The following is a 21,683-nucleotide window of genomic DNA, read 5'->3' on the forward strand; positions in this document are numbered from 1 at the left end:
AAGTGTCGTGTGTCATTTTTGACCTGTAATTTTAGTAACTTTCCGTAGAGCTATGTTCATGAAAATTGGCACACTTATGGGAAAAGGTCCTAAGTTTTGTTGAGTGTAAGCAAAATTTTAAAATTTTGACCATTTGACCTCACAATTTGGGTCCAAACCAAAAATTTGAATTTGCCTTATGGGGTTTCAATGTTAAAAAAATCGAGATAGAAAAATGTCTGAATTTTATTGACCAAGGTGTCAATTCTTACGGTTTCGGACCCGAGAAACCCGAAAATAACAATTTTATTTACGAAAATTCAACCGTTGACCCAGTAAGGTCACCGTCAAGGTCATAAGGGTGGCAAAAAGAATAGCATACCGAAAAAGGTGTCGATCTATGGGTTTTATAGGGTGCCCAAGTCATTGGTATTGTCCAAATACCCGTATTATTCACTAATTGACCTACGAGGGTCACAATGGGGGTCAAAGGTCATAGCGTTAAACGTCGGGCCATCGTGGCAACTAACGTGTCAAACCATAGGTTTTGAAGGGTCCCAAAGTCGGTTAGGCAGTTCATAGATCAGTATTGTTAGTTTTTTGACCTCCGAGGGTCACAATGGGGGTCAAAGGTCATAGAGTTAAACGTCGGGCCTTCATGACAACCAACGTGTCAAACCATAGGTTTTGAAGGGTGCCAAAGTCGGTTAGGCAGTTCATAGATCCGTATTGTTGGTTTTTTGACCTCCGAGGGTCACAATGGGGGTCAAAGGTCATAGAGTTGAACTTCGGGCCATCATGACGGCCAACGTGTCAAACCATAGGTTTTGAAGGGTGCCAAAGTCGGTTAGGCAGTTCATAGATCCGTGTTGTTGGTTTTTTGGCCTCCGAGGGTCACAATGGGGATCAAAGGTCATAGAGTTAAACTTTGGGCCATCATGACAGCCAAAAAGTGGAATCATGGGTTTTAAAGGGTGTAGTATTACAGCCCTAGAAAATTCCTATCTGCTCTCTCATTTCTTGACTTGTTGTTTGCTGAGAGTGGAAGCATAAGGATCTGGCTCTGAATGTTCTCATCTTGCCTGTGGGAAGTGTTATAGCACCACCTCTGTTTACCATACACGTTGATGATAAGTTGAAGACATCTTCAACTCCAGTTACAGTGACTTTTTACATGGCAGCAAATTCAACACATTCTGGAGAAGTAAAAAATGGTAACTCCACACATACTGGCTTTTCTCTTGTTTCAATGGAAAGGATTACACTACCAAATATTGTTTGATTTATAATGCATTGGGTGTAAGAGAGGCTCTCACCAAATTTTACCATTGAGCGCTGAATAATTTCGCCCCTAGAGCAGTTTGAAGTTTCAAATGGAATTCCATGCCAAAAACGCATTTCTTGAGCGGTGTGTGAACCTCATGATATCTTCATTGCTTGCATAAGGAGTGCATTGTAGTATATGTTATTTCGAGTAAAAATAAAAAGTAGATAAAATTGAATTTTAAATGAGTGGTAGGAAACCGTACATATACCATTGTGTTCCAAGGTGTGAATCTACCTCTCGTAAATCAGCAGAAAAGTATTTTTTTGTGTGCAGAAAATTGCCTTTTGCTACACACTTGTGTGAAGTGGTAAGTACTTTGCAACCAAAATTGCAAGATTTCGGAAACTTTGGAATTACTATTAAAAAGTATATCAACATTTTAATGGATCATGAATCGTCATGGAATTCAAGTTCTTCAAGAATTCAATTCATTTTTCTCTCTCTTAAGCAAGCCGACTTAATCTCTTCACTTTACTTGTATACCCGAGCCATATTTCTTATGCGTGGCATGGTTCCGAAAATTATCCAATCCTTAGTATTTTCACTCGAGTAATGCGTTAAATGATCAAGTCGATCCATGCATAATCCTTTTTAACATCCTCAGTTTAGTGTGTTAAGTCAATTAAGACGATTATCCGTGCTTTAAATGACGATTTTCAAGGCTAAAGTTTTTAAAAACTTGAAAAATCGGCCTCAGAGTTCCGCGGCGTGTAGCTCAGCCTCGACGCGCGATTGAAAAATCGCTCTTATTTCTCTCGTCGCTAACGTTTTTTTCCAAGATTTCTACTTAGTACTCTTTAAAAATCTCAACTTTATATTGTGGTTCATATTTTCCTAGTTATATTTTTCGTAAACGAAAGAATATGTCGGCTTTTTGTCAAATTTCACGAGAAAAACGGGTCGGCCATTTTGCGATGTAAAACCAGACAGATGAGAGCCAAAATCTTCAAAAGTCATTGAAAGTATAGGCAAAGCACCAGGTCAAAGGAATATTGCGTTTTTTATTCCATAAAAAGCATACCAACGCGACACCACCTCTAGAAATTCAAAGATTTTCGAGGAAAAACGAGATCGCGCGTGGTTTTGAAAAGTGGGTCATGTTTGGGCCACTGAATCATCACTAAAGGTCTTAGTTATGTAAAATGGCATATGAATCTATATCTGGTAATAATTTATGAGTATTTACGCTACGTTTCAAGTCTATCGCCAAAAAGGTCATTTTGGACTTTATTCCAGCTTTTTCCGATTTCGGACCAGTGTGCGCCGGTTCGGAAGACGATCGGCCGCCGCGGCTGGCGTAAAGGTATTCGGCGCCCACGTCAACAACTATACTTTTTTTTGTAGTGTATTCGGCAAGCTGAAACTACCAGGCCAAGGCATTACATTGATTTATCGGCTTAAAAAGCTGTATTATTACATGAGTTTCATGATAGCGCTTCCTGTCAGCAGATTGATGGACTCACTAGCCTCGAAAGCTCTGTAACCTTAACTACTTGCCTCGACATTCTTAATGCTACTAGAAACGCTCTGGTCGAGTACCAACTACTCGACTCGATCTTTCGAGTACTCGCACATCCCTAGAAGATAACGTGTTTTGTTATATCGGTTACGTGGCGCGAACATTCAAATGACTTGGAAACGCGGTCGTATATAAATTTGTGGTTTGAAGTACTACTGGAATCGAAATCGATTTTTTACCTTGGCAAGTACTTATATTCGATTCCGGTTCTTGGCCGAGAGTTTTATTTCCTAGTAATTGCTAATATATTATCCTGCTTCAAAGAAAGTAGGATTGAATGATTATTTCGTGTGCATTTACTGCATATTTTCCCCGGTTTTCACTCTTTGTTTCTATCTTGCGTATTAAAAGCTAACCACGGCAACGGAAAGGGTCTTCAATGCTAACCAAATGAAATGTCAATTAGTACAACGTAACGCATGATAATCTCAAATTTTTACTCCAGGAAATACTGCGATATTGTATTACTTACAAAAAGCAGAAATAAGCACAATTGACACAGGGAGGTATCGCCAGGATGTTAACTAGAAGCACAAATATGGTAAATAATAAACATGGATGAGTTTGCAAGTATTACACTAAAACAGAGAAACCGGAGGCAAGTGCGTACTGAATGAATACTAGCAACTTGTTTGAAGTATCATAAATTGAAAAAGAATAAGTGTCAAATAATAAAATGTGGTGTGTGACTCCTTTTGCCGGACTTTAAACTGTACATTAGCGCCAATGCCAGGATTTAATCCACCATTTATTTCCTAATTTTAAAAAGATGCATTTCCATTAATAAAAGGGAATGTATAGCAATGGCAGTGAAATTACGATAATAAAAAAACCTGGATATAAGAAAAAAACGAGAGAATAAGCTGATAAAAATTATGACAGACAGTCCCAAACCCTCAACCTTCATTTCCCCAGCTCAAGGCATTGGCCACTAGGCCACCGCAGTCACTAAATTTTCATCACTATAATAACTTTTATAAAAAATTAGGGTGAAAACCGATGCAAGTGTGCAGTAAATGCACACGAAATAATCATTACATGCTACATTAATAGGAGCAGAATAATAAATTTGCAGTAATAAATTAATTTATCGCTTTGAGTGGATATATATTCACTCAAAAGCGGAATGTTTGTGGTGCTCAGCAAAAAAACTATGAAAGGAGTAAAGGAAACTATTTTCCATGAGAAGCAGAAGTGGTGCCACAAACTTTGTCATAAAACTTTCGAAAGTGACTGTATGTGTAACACTGACATAAATGTAAGAGAAATTACGGATATTGTCTCTGAGTTACTCTTTCATTTTGATGACATTTGTTAGTCATTTTTTTTAGTGTGAACCTGAATTGAAGAATTACCAGGAACGTAGGTTGACCAAAGCGAGGCCTCTGCTCAAAAAATGCAATGCCAATGAAATTTGAATGCCAATCCTGAAAGAAACAAAGAGATCCCCGAATTTCCTCCCTTCTGAGGGCAAGAAAACGGCTAGTAGGGGAAAGATATTGATATTGATGATTTGTTCTTTTATTTTTTAATTTATATCCGGAAACTAAAAAGCAGTAATAAGTAAAGGATTTTAGGATAATGGCTGTGATTACTGTCGCAATCAATACTGTAAACATTTCATCTTGTAAAACTTTCATTTCAATGAAATGATTAATTTTGAGCAAAAAAATTGTCCTGAGTCCTGTTGATAATGTCAGTACATTTTGGGAATCAGCCAGAACAAAATTAATGTTTTTTTTCGCCATGATGATAAACTCTTGGCCACTATTTCCACAAAACCAATGTGTTTACGGCTTCTTCAAGTATTACTCACGTGACATTCATGAGGTTCACACATCACGCAGCGTCAGCCAATAGAAATACGTTTTGCATCGTGGGCGTGGCCGAAGCTCCTAGCAGACTTTTAAAGCTACTTATCTCTGTTAAAAATCAAATTTGAGCCCTGAAAATTGGCCTGTGTGTTTTTCATTCATATCTTTTTGGTTTTAAATAAAAAAAACAATTTTTAATTTTGAGTGTTCCCTTCTATTGCAGTTTGCTGCGACAAGTGGTAGCTAAAAGGTAAATCCTGAGAATTGTGCTGCTCTTTTTTCGTCTTTTAAGAGGATATTCATCACTGAAATATTTTGCTTGTCATTGTCATTTGGGCATTCTGCGGAAGTATTATAAGATTTTTCTTCTTCTTAGGAAATTCTTTCCCTTCGGTTGGTACATCAAATTATGGTTTCGTAGTCCACATCACCCCAATGATGGCATGGGATTCTTCCATCCCATTCCCTCCATTCCCATCCCTACCGTGGAAGCATTGTTGGGCTCACTTCGCCGCAATGCCTCTTTGTTTTTCTCCTTCCTCTCCCCCCCTCCTGACCTGAGGTGATTGGGCATATAAGTTGAATTACTTGGTTCGTGGTCCTTGTGGTTGTATCCCCTAGGGACCCACCGTAGGCCTCCATCCGCTTTTCCTAAAGGCATTAGAGTGTGAGGCCCTTCCGATAGTTGATTGGTAGATTTGCTTGAGTGCCAGTGGTAGATAGTAGTAGTAGTAGTAGTAGTTTTATTAGCCAAAAGAACCAATACAAGTAAGTAAATGGTATAGGCTTCGTCAAGTATAATACATAATTGGTATTTTAGATAATGTTCACTCAAAAAAACAAAGACATCTTCCTAAAATGAAAAAGTTACATTACAAATTTCAAGCACACAATAGTGAAAGCTGAACAACAGCCATGTATACTTCAACACTTACTTCACAGCACAAAACCTTAAGCACAGGTATACAATTCTCATTTAATAGGTTAACACAACAAACTACATACTTTCTTTACAATAGTTAATAAATTCATCAACACTATACAATGCCTTTCCAGTCAGGTATCTTTTCAGATTTACTTTAAAATTATTTACAGAAGACAAACTTCTCAATTTTTCTGGTAAAAGGTTATATAGTTTTGTACCCTTATGTAGAGGACCATTACTACTCCTTTTTGTTTTCCTGGGTAGCACATGTAAACAGTCTTTGGTTCTGGTCATATGTGAATGGAAGTCAGAATTTTTTGGGAGAGAATTTATACGTTTTTTTATGAATAGCATTAAGTTCAGAATATAAATGGATGTTAGAGTTAAAATTTTGTGTGCCTCAAAGTGAGGTCGACAGGATTCTCTATATTTTAGGTTTAGCATAATTCTTACAGCTTTCTTTTGCATAGTGAATACCTCAGTGCTATTGCAACTGTCACCCCATAAAATAATGCCATAAGAGATTAAGGATTGAAAATTAGCATAGTACACATATTTTAAAACACTCAAAGAAACACTTGATCGTAAATAGCGCAGTTGATACATAATATGTGACAGTTTGGTGGTTAAGATTTCGACATGTCTAGACCACTTCAAGGATTTGTCTAGTGTGATTCCAAGGAAAGAAATATTATTTACATAAGTTATTTCAGAGTTGAATAGTTCCACTGTTGGTGGCGATTTACAATTTAAGTTCATACATACAGATGTTGATGGAAAGGATGATCATGCCATTTAAATATCTCATGAAGGATTCCGAAGCAATGTAATGAATCATTGTTTGTGAAAGAATAAATGATGAATATTTGAACTCTACCAGAATATTAATGTAGTCATTACAGAGATCATTGATAAGTTATAACATGAATATAAAAGTAGGAGAAAATAAATGTAGGAGAGAATTAAGTTTGTCACTGAAGAGTTGCAATAATTTTTTGTTTCCAAACCTGTTACAACACTGTCTCAAAGAAACCTTTGTTAGCTTGTGTGCAAATCCTTTTTCATTGATTGTGGTCTACCTGTCTTTAAGAGTTTCTCCATGAATTTTAATTTTTTGTAATTACTTCCTAAGCCCACAAAAACTTTTTGTTTTAATGAAAACCTCTCTTTTAAAAAGATGCTTAGGTTGAAATGAAAAAATATTCTTTGGGAGAAGAGTCTTGTCTATTTATTTACTGCATAAGCTGTTAGTGTGCTAGGCAGAAGTTTTGAATTTTAATGCTCTTTTTTTTTCGGAAATGCATTTCTCCATTCCTGTTTTCTGCAGTAGTAGTAGTATTTTGGTTACATCCTCCTCCATAAAATTTCTCCAGTGCAGTCATATCAATACAAGATACCATATTCATAGTTAAGCCTTTAACAGAGTAATCATATTCTTATTGCTTTTTTAAAGTTCCAGTTATGTTCTATTCAGCATCCATAATTGGAGGTCAGGTCTTTTCTCTCTCTGAGTTTTGCTTGGCGCATAGGTTTTCTGCTAATTTTTTCTTTGCCTTACATTTACATATAGTGTTACATATCTATTAACTGAAAAGGGTCTTTTTTTATCCAGTAAGATTTATGACTACAAAAAGTTTGGCTCAATTGATTAATGACATTGTTTGTATTCTCTTACAGAAGTTGTGGCCTTGAAAGTATCCGCAGTGCTGGTGTAACTCATGATTCTCAGATGTTTATGGCGAGTAATTGTAAGTATTTAATCCAGCAATTTTTCTCATACCACGATTCAAAAATCAGTTATCATGTATTAAAGATAGGTTAGGTTCTAGCGATATAATTTGCTTTTTTGCTAATTAAGTTATTACAAGTGAAAAATTCAACGAATGTTTGCAGTAAATAGACTCATAAGATGTCTTATACGTTTGTTTACATTCACTTAAAGTCTTGATTTTTGAGGAACAAGATACACAAATGAGTATTTATTATCATCATGCTACCATTATATCTGTTCTATCCTGTGCCTATATTTCAATTTCTTTATTATTATTTATTGTAATATTGTTAATTAATTGCACAATTTAATCTGAATCCCACTGTGAAGAAGCAACATTAAGGAAAAATGTGTGACAAGGTTATGCTGTGTTGTCCTTGATTTTTGGAAGCCTTCAAAGAAATCATAGATTTGGCTTCAAGGGTGAATTTCTATTGTGTAAAAAATGGTACCCTGTGATTTGCCAGTGTCATAGAAGTCATTGTAGTGACAGAGGAAGATTTGATGGAGGTTTCAGTTGGCATGGAGAGGACAGCGGCCACGTAACATATAATAATCAACATGATTCTACCCAAATTCAACAATGCATGTTTTGCACCCAATAGCATCCCGAGATGCATCTTTTAATCCATTATGCATTGTGCTCAATGACTGCTATTCAATCTCAATCATCAACTTGTTATTCTTTGGTAAAAGAGCAATTGTGAATATGTTGGGCCATCCATTCATGCCACCCAATAGGAACTTTATTTTCTTTATCAAGTATGTAATTGCCTTTCTGGATTATTTAACCACAACCTTATCCCATCTTACGTGCTACATGACACTGTATCATTTCTTTATTGCAATGCATGAGGAACCTTTCCACATGTGAGTGGGATGAAACATATCCTTCCAGAATTTTCTGCAGCAATTGTTTGTGTTTGGCGGGGTAGTTTAATTTTTTAAGTCAACAGTTATTTATGTCAAAACATATCTTATTAAGTTAAAAGCATTGAAAATAAATTATATTTTCTGAAAAATATTTTATTCAAATTACATTTAGCATCCAGATTGCCAAAGAAGCTGACTTTTCCTTAGAGTCTACCTCATCCCATTTGCATTCATAAAAAAATTTGGAAGATTTTTGATGGAGATTTTAGTCTGAATTTATTTCATTCAATAGTTTTTCTTTACATATATTAACACTAGAAGGATGGCAGGGGTCATTTGACCCATTTTCAGAATTCAAAATTATTTTTCTCTTATCAAAATATTTTTTTTAATTTTGAAACTTTTTCACTTTATTAATTTTAGTCTATATTTCGATAAATTAGTGAAAATTCAACTATAATGTTTTGTTTTAAATTTTTATGACATGTTATATCTAGAAGGATGGGGGGGCTCTTTTGAGCTATGTATAGCTTGTAATCAATAAGTGGCTAGTGTGGTAGATGATTTACTTCATTTTGAACCAGGAAGTACCCGGTTCAATGCCAGTTTCGTCCCAAGGTCTCCTACCTGTACTCCAAAACCTAGGCATAGTGACTTGTTGTGCTCAATCTTTCGATACTTTACGGGCAGCAAACGGAAATAAAACGTATGATTCTGAGAAAAGTTTTTACACAGAAATAAAACGTTCTTAATCCTTGATTTGCGTGGAATTCATGCAATTACGATATTTTCATTTTTGCATTCCTTTTATTGTTGAATGATTATTGCATTGTCCACACCGGAAAATCATCACGTATCCCATGACTGTTTTCCGTCGGCCAAGATTCAGAGCTCTTAGAGACATTATTTTTCATCATCGCCTCATCAGGTTTACGAATAACTGTTTCATTTTTCTGTCCTGATGGCTCTGTCACTCGGCCTTGCCCCTTTGCCGTGTGTCCAGCCTTAGTGCCACCTGACACTGTCGGAGTTTGGGGAGGGGGGTTGGACTGCACACTACGCCCTGGGGAAAAATTCTCTCTCCTTTTGAGAGAGCGGAGGAATTGGGTGGGCTGTTAAATTCTACTGTTTATCCTACCCTTGGAATCCGCACGTAGGACGGAGAAGAAGCATTACTGCAAGTTCTTGGAAGATACGAATCAGGATACGGTTGGCGGTTGAGTCCCTGGCTTTCAAACGGCAATTAGCGTTACTTTTGAAATTTTTGTCCTTTTGTATGAATTTCTAATGCCCTCCAGCACTCTATACCTCCAATGCAATTGGAGCCGGCCTCGGTGGCGGAGGGGTAAAGTCCTCGCCTGCCAAACCGAAGGTCGCGGGTTCGAGTCCCGCCTGGGTAAGTTACCCTTTCCCAGGGCATGGATGTTTGTGATTGTTAATGTTATCAACCCCGATGTAAAGGCCGAATAGTGCTGTTTTCGGTGGTGTGTAAAATAAATAAATAAAGAAGATTCTACCAAATTGCACTTTAGTTTGTAGATTTTTCGCATGCATATCATTAGCGAGTAAGAAAGAGGAGGTTTGAGGAAGAAAGTAACAAGTCGAGAAATAAATATCAAGAGAAGAGAACTGTCGAGAAAATAGCTCTAGGGAAAATTAGATCAGCCTGGAAGTGAATCGGAAACATCAATTCAAGGATATTGTGACCAATCCATCGTCATCTGCGTGTGATGGAAGTGACGAAGTCCAAGATAGTGAATCTGATGGCGACTTTGGCTTAACAGCTAATGCACATCTCTATCCAATGAAATGCAGCTGCCCTTTTATGAGGTATATTCCAAATAAACCAGACAAATTTGAAATCGAGTACTAGGTTTTGATAGATTAGAAATGAAAATACAGCCTAAATGAATATCTATTGTGGCATCCCACCCCCGACTCGCCCGGATACCACAATAGAACCGGGGGGAGACGTCGCACAAAAAAAAAATAAAAAATACAAATCCGCGAAGATCCCTCCCGCATGGGACCTACGGGACAAAACTATGCCACTCACTTCTCGTAATTCAAATAAATAAAGAAAATATTCCCCTTCTGTGAGGATGATTGCGGGTGGGGGGTCCCCGATTCAAACTGATGGGTGACGTTCGGGCGCTGATGCACTCGTCCAACACGCATTTACGGGAAGGAAATCAGACGGGGTGAAAGGAAGGACGAAGGATATTTTCAATGGGGTGACCCGTGGAGGAATCAGGACAAAAACACTCTCTCAAACACTTGCAATTAAACAAAATATAATTCACACAAATAAGATTGCATATGACAAAACAAACAAAATGAACCCTCTTATACGCTAATGAAATATGAATTGGTGAAAGCCACTTATGAAACATCGATGATAAATTACAATAAAAAAAAACAACAATATAACTTGGTTTCTAGATGAAAATCAATATAGAAAATGATGATAACAAATTAAAGTTCGGTGGTGAACACGTAAATATGATACAAACTCAATGATTTCTTGACTGGGGAGGTAAATGTTAGTCCATCCCGTCGAATGTAAATTTGGGGTGCGAACGTTAATTGTACTTGGTGACTGATTTCACTTTCACTTATGTAACGGGTGCGTTCCGTGACTGTTTGTCTTAATTTGGCTTGGCAGGAGACACAAGGGGGCTTTGGGGGGGGGGGGGAATAGCTGCAATCTTACTTTGTCGTAGTCCGAGTCTCGACCAGGTCGGATCCAACACTCTCTCGTTCCATTTACTGCACTCCTTTCTCCCTTGTTGGAGGAAGCTGCATCCGGAACGGAGATAATGCGTCCTCTTCAGCTGGTCCTTTGCTCCTTCGGACGGGGGGGGGGATTCTTCCGGATCAATCTTTCTGGAAACGCTTGGGCCCCTTGTCTCCTCCTGCCGTGCGTCGCACTGATTTTGGGCATAGGCTCCGCCCGACAGTCACTTTGGAATTCTCTCGTTCTCTTTCGTGCACCACCTTTTTATCATACCTCAACTAGGGGTGGGGTAATGCACAATGAAGGGAGGGAGGAGTAATACGCCACTCATTCAGGGAAAACCCGAGCTCCCCTCCTCCCACACACACACACTCACACACACAACCATACAAAAATCGACGGAAAACACATTCATCCCCTCTGACTCAACCCACGCCTTCCTCCACGGGCCATGGTTTGGGGGTGGGGTTTTGGAAAGGTCGTGGAACGAGCGGGTAAACAGGTAGGGAAGAAAATGCGCCGAGTAAAATGTATTGTAATGGGGCTTGAACCATTACACTATATTGTGGAAAAGATGAAGATTGGCCATGAAATCAAACATTGGGGAAATAAATAGTTACCGAAGTGACGGTAACATACAAGAATTCTGGAATAAATGTAACTTGTAACAATTATTTTCCATCCATCTATCTAGCAGAAAGTTAGAAAAAATGGAAAACTTCAATTGCTGGAACGATCTGAAAAAATGGACGTGGCGTACGAATTTCCATGTAATCCATTCAACGCGAGTGTTCAAAAATACCTTAGGCCATACTCTTACATAGAATGAGGCAAACTAGAACAATAATGTACTTTTACTCGGGAACAACAAGTGGGAGTAGATATGATGCATAGCATGTATCATTTTATTTACACGTCTCCAAATCCAACAGCCATATCTCCACGGGCTCAAAAAAGAAAATGGTGCCAAAAATATCACCGAATTGCATCAATTTCCTTTCCATTCTCAAAATTTGTTTTCATGTGCAAATGGGTGGTGTCCTAACACCCCCTGCCACTCGCCTTTTAGGCGGCTTGCGGGGTAGTGTGTAGATTAAGATGTAGATGAATAACGTCCTATGTACGCATTCGGTGCAAAAATATTTGGTGGAAACAGCATTGAAAAAATACTGACTGAGATTTACAACAAAGTAATAATTATTAAAAATTTGAATGCAAATTTTGCAATCCCAGTGTCCCTATTGTTTAAATATAAAACAAAAATTTTGCATTGAGTGCATGTATTTTAATGATTAGATTAGATCAATCGACTACTAAATATGGTTTTATTCATGATTTTTTAAAATAATTTTTGTTAACTTTTGACAATGGAAATAATATTTAATAACATTAAATAGTGTTTATAATGAACTGATTCAACAAATAATACGATTTAACTGTATATTGGATGAAATTGAGGCGTTTTATTTCAAAATACATTTTAGGGGCCAAATGACCCCTAGCCGTCCTTCTAGGTAGCGCAGGAACTCCCGTCCTCCTAGTGTTAAGTAGGAATGTAGTAAGTACCATCACAATAATAATCAGACCTACATGATGGTGGAGAACTCATGTTTGTTTCTGTTTCCTCTGACGATATATTGCTGCTACTGGCTGTTTGTTTTATGTAGGCTGGTTTTCTCTTAGTTGCGGTTATAAAATAAAAATTTTTAATTTTGACGTGCAATTCACATTGTCCAAGTCTATTGTGGGCACAAAATTAACTCTAATTCTCACAGAACCTTGAATTATAACTGTATTTTTCTCCATACTAATCAAATCGCTGCAGAAAAGTGAAAAGTAGTTCCTTCAAATGCTTAGCTAAGACTTTAAAAAATTAAGTGTTTCCTGGATTGTGAAGTATCTGCATGAAAGATATCGATAAAACCCACAGAGGTACTATCATTTGCAAAAGTCTTGCAACAAATCGAGCGGCGCCACTTTCGCTCCACAAAGATTGTGCCCGGAAATTGTATGGTTTCGGGTGTATGCAACAATCCAATACTAGTCTTCATGGTTCAATGCATGGAGAACGGGTCATTGGGTGGTTGAGGTATTTTGTCATCCTTTTCAGTCTCGGGATTTGACTGCTTCCATTTAAGTGAAATTAATGTTCATGATATTCCCCCAAACACATTGTAGCATTTAATGCAGTAGGAAATATCGAAGGTAGAGATTTTAAAAAGTTGGTAGCTTGGCTCTTTTTGAGTGATCTCAGCTCTTTTCAGAGAGCTGGAAATCAGGAGTCGTTCGCTGTGAACATGGCAGACTTTTGTTTACATCCATCGACTCGGGTTGATGTTTTAATACAATATCTACGACATATGATACGAGGCAGCTTTGAAATTCCCAGTGTTTCATCATATAAATATCTGGGCAAACACCTAAAATATGAATTAGTTAAGCTGATCGGCATTAATTGTTGCGTAAGTAATAACAGAGTTCTCCGACGTCCGTCAATCAGTAAAGAAGTATTCCTCTCCACTTATTCAAAGTAAGACGAGGAAAACTTAATTCCAGCTAAAAGTCCCATTTTAAATGATTGTCGGATTTCAACAGGTATTGTTTGATAATATGTTCTACTGCTGAATTAGTGTGAATGCGAATAATAACTCAAAGCTGCTATGTCGTTTATGATTAAGTTATCTTATTTAGATGCAATCATTTACATATACACTGATGAATTCGGAATAATGTAGGATACTTACTTAGCACTATTAATTGAATTATCTACTTGCATTGAGTAGGTTACATTGTATTAGGAAATGTGTTTGTTGGCAATACGTTTTATGTTTAAGGCATCAGTGGAACTGCAGCTCATTTCATAAAACCTTTCAAGTCGAGTAAGAAGGACGTAAGCAAATCCTAACAGAATTTCTGTTTGTAATGAATGTATACGCTTGCTTCATTAGAAATACAAATACAGAGTTTGAAACATAATAACAAATAATAATAACTTAAAAATACGATACCATACCGAAGTCGCAGGTGACAACATCATTATATTCCTATTGTATATACTAACCAGCTGAAACATAGAGTATGCGAAAGCCTCTGTGCTCAAGTTATAATCATATAAACGAATAAAAGACTAACATACTGAGAAAGTGATTATTTTGATCAAATTCGTTCAAGTGAGAAGCCGTAAGAGAAGCACAAGGAGGAGCTCCGTGTTACAATAACATCAAATAATTAAAATTACCGCTTGATGACCTTGAGTTAGAAATAGCTCAGTGGATAAACATTCAGGCTGGTAGTAGGAGGGGCCCGTGTTCAAGTCCTTCCCATGGCCGAAAATTTTTTATCCTCCGCTCGGCCGTATTTTATTTTAAAGTTTTTTTATTTTTGAAATTTATGTTAAGAGGGTACCAGCTGTTGAATTTGAGCATTTTTTGCAACAATTTCTAATTTAAATGACCGTGTGACGGGAATCATGCGTAGTTAGCGTGGTAGGACGAATCAATTGCGTTTTCTTGAAGGAACTCCAATCAGAATCACAGGTGAATGTAATTCCTAGTGCTATATGGTTTCCTTTACAGGTCCGTAACTGCTCAACATTATTAACCTTTGGAATGGGAACTATCGTAATAATCTAAGGTTCCATATACATAATTTCTTGAATAGATCAATTTTATCTGATTAAAAAGAAAATTATGAATGATATTTTGCAGCGATTATGCTGTCCGTCTATGTAGTATGCTGCCTATTTGTCATCAACTTGTCGCCATTTCCTACCAAGTTAATTTCTCCAGTAAAGTTTTTCAGAACAATTTTACCCTTTTTCGTTTCGTAAATGAGCAGTGATGGAAACTTTTCTTAGATATAGAAAAATATATAAATTAAGTGAAGAATTTTACTTTTAAACTTTAGGCTTCAGTATTCTACAATGAGTGTTTTTTTTATACAGTAATTTTGTTGGAAAGGGACAGAATGTGAGACTAGCAGATCTACTAAGTACAATCCTAGGAATAACCTATGTAATGGTAATCCTTAATTGTGCATGCACCACGGCGCTTATTTTTAAATATAGGAAAGGCTTATCATGAGTTATTTATCCACTATTTTTCTAGAGTGTACTTTCTTCAAGAAAATTGTGGCATCAACATGTATATGATAGTGCTACAAATTGGCCCTATTTACACAATTTTGGAAGGACGTGAGAATCACTTACGACCTGCAAGTTTTACTCCAGGTAACCTACTTCATCGTCCCTGGCTGGTAAAGTTGCGATAAAGATGTAGGGCAAGACGAGGTGCAGGGCCTATTAGCTGACCAAAACTACGGCCCGGGAGCACCCGATTCAGCGTTAAGAGCTGAGGGAGCGGCTAAATTATGAGCAAAGTATTTTACCTCCCTATTATATGCGCAAAGTATTTCCCTCCCTAAAAAAGGGCGAATATTGGTTTAAATTGACTTTCAATTCAATCTCTGTCCGTTGTTGTTATTGGAAACCTTACCAATGGAGGCATTCATGGATAGGGACAAGTCATACTATTAATTAATTCTTAAGTCACTTCGACTTAAGTCACTCTTTAAGTCGGTTATCCTTAATAATATAATAATGGCCGAAATATTAAAATCGAAGCAATAAATAATTTATTATAGCAAAAAGAAGATTAATGCGACGTGAACACTAAATATGTTAGTGCTATCGTAAAAATTTAAGCCTCTCCTAGATATGTTAACAGTAAAAATAGAGACACATTCTGCTAGCAACGATGAGGCCTAGCAATTTTTTTTGGCAATCAAAATTCCATTTTTTTCCGAAGAAACATTTCCATTGGTGTAAATATATTTATCCAATTAACAAATTGATAATTAATGCAGAAGAAAGCTTATGGAGCTGTCTTTATCAGCTTCAACCTACGTAAAGAACTATTTAATGCCTATCATTATTAAATATGTTGGAGACGACAGAGTCGTGTTTTTTTCCGGAAAATTGCCAGTTAATTTTTTTTCATTTATTAATTCTTCCATATCTAACAAATATTTCAACAACTTAATATAAAGTCTCCTGAACGACGTTGAATCCCTAAAAAAAGGGTTACGAGGGAGTTGATTTCTGTGTTCCTAATGGCGAAATTGTGCCCCCAGCCGGCCTTATGGGGTTTACCATTGGAAGCCAGGCGTCATAGGTTCCCACTCTTTTAACGGGTAAATATTTTCAATTGTCTACTCCAGTCAACTACGGGTACAAAAATAATCTCAAACGGCGCGACGACTTAACAACATCTACGCTCGTTTACTCAACTGAACATCGTAATGATTTCCTACGTCCCACTCCCGTGTCATGATGACCCGTTCGTGAGTCGTTCCCGAGCTACCACGAAGATTCATACCTAGATAGTGATCAATCAAACTTAATGGTGGCCAGAAATCGACAATGGAGCGAAAGTGGCGCCGCTCGATTTGTTGCAAGACTTTTGCAAATGATAGTACGTGGGAGGGACCTAGTTACCTCTCAGAATCTTCCCATCAGCTTCTTCTTTTCCTTGTTTACTTGTTCTAACCCCATGCCCATACCTTTCACCAATAATTTATCCCATTTTTACACTACTCGGAAGTCTGAATCTGTCAACCCTTAGGGAAATGTAGACGGGCGTGTTAACATTGTTGTTAACATTGGCAACATATCTCTTATTCCATCACTTGGGCCCTTTCCTGGTGCTGTTGCCTTAAAATGTCATTCAGCAGCAACTTGGAAATCTCCTCCTGGAACCAGCAGGTTCAGTATGTGGTAATATGTAGCTATTATATTGAGCCAGAACACTGTCGGAAAAGTGAATTATTATACTTCATTGCGACTCCATCTTTGAATGAAATTTATTAGCTCCCCTTAAAATGGATGGAATGCACTTAATCTATGTTCTGTACAATATGAAATGTTATTTTAAAGCTTTTTCTGTTGATAAAGGCGAATGGATACTGAAAAATCTCTTTATTACGAAGTTCTAAAAGCGAACTTCGTAAGAGCGTTTCTTTTAGGAATCATCGCTAAAAACATATCTTGCCAAAATTTCTCGTCTCTTCAATCTCTTTCGTACTTATATTTGCGCTGCAGAATAGATTCAGATTCATTTGTATGATATAAACAAATAAATTATGCACAAATATAGTTACTCCTCAACATACAAACAAGGTGCGTTCTGAGCCCTTGTTCGTAAGTTGATAAACCTATGCAAGTCAAAGAAAAGTGAGGTTATCCTATAGTATATAGAATGCAACTCTGCAGTACTATTTTGCATTAACTCACAATTGTGACGAACTGATCTAGCTGCACATGTGATGCTGTACAGGGGAAGGAAGAGCGGGCGAAACGCTGAACAGTTGCTGACTTCACAATGGATTTAATTGTCTCAATGAGCAGACTGTGCCCTAAGTGCGAGTTTCTTTTGTGATAGTAGTATAATGGAGATGGAAATTGTCATTCTGGTAACTGATAATGCAACTGAAACTAGCGCCTTTCCTCTCAAATCATGTTCTCTTTGTCGTTTGGAAAAGTATTCTGCAAAAATGGGCCTATGATGAAACTTTTTTGTTAGTTTTACCGGAAGCGATTTTCAAAAATCTGCGAGAATCACCAGTAAAGTTTTAACCATTACTTTTAGCAAGGTTTTGCAATAAAAAAATTTTGAAAGGCTTTTGTATTTTGATGTTTTAGGCAAAATTACTCACTCATGTTCGAGGTTTCTGTATGGAAATACACCAACGGATGAAGTTCGCCATGAACAAATATTTGATTTAGCTGGAATTCGAACCAGGATCTCCCGATTGCCAGTCAGATTTGTTAGCCAGTTACACCACCAAGCCATTTTCTCAGAGTGAACTTCGGGATGGGTTTTACCGAACAAGATGTTGACGTCTCAAGTCTACACTGTGGCACATGTGGCGAGGGTCGTGCTTACTAAGTCACTGTCAGGAGTGAAAAACTCTTATTTTGTCACTGGTCTGTGACGATGAATTTCAAAGCAATGAAGGAACAAGTGACTTTGTATACAGTCTCGCACATGGGTGCAAAGTTAAATACACCAACGGATGAAGTTCGTCATGAAAAAATATTTGACTTAGCCGGGATTCGAACTCGGATCTCCTGATTGCTGGTCAATTATGTTAGCCAATTACACCACAAAATTACATTTTTTCAGAGTGAACTTCGGGATGGGTGTGACTGGCAATCGGGAGATCGGGGTTCGAATTCCGGTTAAGACAAATATTTTTTCATAGTGAACTTCATTTGTTGGTGTATTTAACTTTGCACCTGAGCGTGTTACTGCGTACAAAGTCACTTGTTCCTGCAGTGCTTTTCTGTATGGATTAATGAAGAGATAAGTGAAGTCATTTTGAATTTGTTGGTAATTTTTTTCCAGGTGAAGAATCAGCAGATAACCAGGGCAGACCAAGGAGGAGAGCAGCTCCCAAGAATTTAAAGGAAATGCATTTAAATAAGTATGTCTTAATTATATTGGGTCCATTCCTGATTAATTCCTATGCTGCTTGAGTTTATAAGTCTTATCCAAGTTAATCGTTTGGATGCAGTTTTTTATGGGGATGTTTAATAATGTGGAAAACCCAAGAATAGTCAGTAAAATTTAAAGTCCTGGATAGTTAAGGGAATTTTTTATTTCTCTGTATAATGTAATGACCTGGAAAATTAAGTATGTATGGATTTTAAAGATTCATTTCTTATTTTTTTCCCCTTTTCCCCAAAAAAATAAAAAAAATGGCAGAAAATTGGTTTTTTGACGGGATTGGTCTCCAGATATCTCTCGATAACTCCGACAACATGGGTGCGATTCAAGTAATTTTCAATTATTTAGAAAGTGAATGAATGTGGTTTTTTTCCTTGTATGTATTTTATAAATCTCATATTTCCCTGGATTAGCTGGAAAAAAGCTGAAGAAATTGTAATTTTGTGGAAAATATGTGTTTTCATTCCATTTCCTATCTTCCTTGGAAATGGCGTAAGCTGTCAGGGACTATCATCGACGTTTGAAAATGTAAACAAATTCCAATTTGTTATCAAAAAACCCCAAATTTAAACAGATATGGCAGAAATTTGATGAATGAACGTTATTTAGGCTGGTAATTTTTGGTTAGTATAGTAAATATGTTTATAATAATTAGTTTATTTATTAGGTAATAGCTACGTATGGCTCACAAAATGTTTAATTCAATTTCATTTAATACATCAGCACATTGTTCAAAACACGCCAATCAGATTTTTTTTCAATTTAAACTATGATGGCCTATTCAGCCTGAAATAATGGTTGTGCTTTATCTAATGCATAGATGTTTGTAATGATAGGAAATAGGCACATGAAGTAAGACGTACAACAACTGTATGTATAGGAATTAGGAGCTGCAATACCTCAAACTGAAATTTGTGGTGCATGATAAATTTGTGTTATTGGTGTGCATATGAAGGTTGCCAGCTACTCTCCATTATCATACTATGAAGAGGGTTTTCTTAATACTAGACGATGAATATTTGATTATTTTATTAGTGCAAGTGCAATTTTGCTTATACATACTATTTTTCTTTGGCATAAAATATTATTTTACAATTTTGTGACTTTCATATGTCGTCTGCAGTTTCTTGGTTTCACTGCGTCGTGGTTGTGTTGGAGACAACTGTTTCTCCTGCATTCCTTCAGGTCGAAGTGCTTATGTCGTTTTTTGGCCGCCGTTATATAGGCAGCCCAGTGGTGTATGTTCTCCCTGATTGGTTACCTTGCGGCCAATAGCATAGGGGTATGGGGCGAAGAGTCTCTTCCACGTACTGTGGAAGAGAGACTTTGCTTTCGCACACACTTTCATACGTTGTTTGACTTTATCTGCTCCATAGCATTGACCCATGCTTTTCAACCTTCACCATGAATTGCATAAATATTAAGGGTAACATAGTTTATCTCTTAATGATAACCATATCAACATTGGATCGCTAAGTTTAGAACCATTAAGCCTTGTTTTTGTATGCCATTATTTGCTTAATTTGTTTGAGAGCTGGATGGTTTCCATTGAAGAATTATCCTATCCCAAATTTTGATACTACACAATGTGTAGCTGTAAAGATGATTGCATTTGCTTCATCATATAGACTGCTCATGAGATACCGAGGAGAATTTTTTATTTGAGAGAAGATGTGCACTCACTCCACGCTTCCTTGTATATCCCGCACATTGTTAATTAGACAACTATTTTGGTCCTTAGCTTGCTTGAATAATGTCAGAAATACCTCATGTTTCATCTCATTCTTTTTTGAATCTTGTGCATATACCATACCATATTTTAAAACAACGAAAATAAAGTACCAATTGTCTGAAGTGCATGAAGTGCCCAGCCCAGTGTCACATTGCCCTTCTGGTCTCTTTGAAACAATGTTAAAGTTTAAGCAGGTAGGGATCCAGGTATTTACTCCTATCTGTTTTTCCTATTTATGTATTCTGTTAACCATGCAAAGCCAATCAAGTTGGATTGATATGAATTTTATAGTTAAAGAGTGGTTATTATTATTATTTGGGTATTCGAAAATAATGGTTCTTCTTATTAAATACATCAGGGAATTCCTATTTTGGCCTAATAACTTCTTATGTTAAGCATTAATTTTTGTGCAATAATTTGGTCTTGCTTTACATAAATTTGCTTTATTTTCAGGAAATTACGTCGACAATAGGTTTGTATGGGAGAGGCTCAAGAAGTACTTGGTTGGAATCCCAGTATGGCAATGTTTTAAAAAATATGTGACATAAGCCATTTGGCCGATCATTTTACAAGATAATTTTTGTGCAAATAATTATTTTAATCATTCTAATGGTGTATATTGATGGTTATGTCACAAAGCATGTGATGATTGAATGAATGAATCTTCTATTTGTTAGGACTATCATTCATTAAAAATATTTCAGAAGACTGCACTATGATTTTGCTGATGTACATATATATATGATGTATTAAATAATAAATGTGACTAGTTCGGAGTATATTTTCACGAATGCATTTTGTTTACTTTAAAAATTAAATCTGAATGTTGATTGGGTTTTCATGTCTCCATAATATATGTTTATGTTATTTGAAGCAGTTGATTACTGCTAATGGCAAAGTCTATTTATTGCATGCTGAAATAGGTAATGCCTACTGAGATTTTTTGTGGCCTAAAATCAGCCTACATTGAAATTCATTGAATGTGAACACATCAGTTTGAATACTTTGTATCAAAGTAATAATAAAGGAAATTTTTTCGTTAAATGTATTTTATTTGTAACCTAAAACTTGCAGTGGCTATAATCTTACCTTATAGGGACCATCTCTAAAATTGGAAAAAATACAACCTTTCATATCCTGAATGTTAGCTTGTGAACTGTTCAAGGAACTGCCTTTTGAGGAACCGATTATTATTGTGTGATTTGGAACCAAGGATAGCATCAAGTCACGATTGTTTCCCAGTCCACATGGGTATTTTACCTTGGCAGTGTTTACATTTGGCATTTAGGATTCCATCTATTACAGACAGGTGTGACAAGTGGGAAAATAGCATTTTAACTTACCATCATACCGTATTTTTAAATATGGTGTGAGGGGATGGTGGGAGGGTGTGAGAAATTTAGCTATGCTGGTGACACGTGGGATTTCTGCCATTTTGGTAGCTATTTGGAAAAACAGTAAAATTGCATTACTTCTGGAAATCATTTTCTTCATCGCAAAG

At 36.8% G+C, this 21,683-nt stretch overlaps 1 protein-coding gene across 7 annotated transcripts in view; it reads left to right on the forward strand.

Annotated features, from left to right (window-relative positions):
- The window catches only part of LOC124171010, a 51,033-nt gene extending 29,807 nt beyond the window's left edge, over nucleotides 1-21,226 (forward strand). For 5 of the 7 annotated variants that reach the window (XM_046550175.1, XM_046550191.1, XM_046550166.1 and 2 more), the window contains 4 exons: nucleotides 4,863-4,889; nucleotides 7,242-7,312; nucleotides 18,349-18,427; nucleotides 20,636-21,226. In XM_046550175.1, the coding sequence (XP_046406131.1) occupies nucleotides 4,863-4,889; nucleotides 7,242-7,312; nucleotides 18,349-18,427; nucleotides 20,636-20,654 (196 nt within the window). In that variant the 3' untranslated portion in view covers nucleotides 20,655-21,226. The remainder of the gene's footprint in view (nucleotides 1-4,862; nucleotides 4,890-7,241; nucleotides 7,313-18,348; nucleotides 18,428-20,635) is intronic. The other 2 variants (XM_046550157.1, XM_046550183.1) reach the window with 1 other exon arrangement.
- The last annotated feature ends 457 nt before the right edge of the window (nucleotides 21,227-21,683 follow it).

The sequence above is a fragment of the Ischnura elegans genome, chromosome 1, assembly GCF_921293095.1.
Source record: "Ischnura elegans chromosome 1, ioIscEleg1.1, whole genome shotgun sequence".
NCBI classification, from domain to species: domain Eukaryota; kingdom Metazoa; phylum Arthropoda; class Insecta; order Odonata; family Coenagrionidae; genus Ischnura; species Ischnura elegans.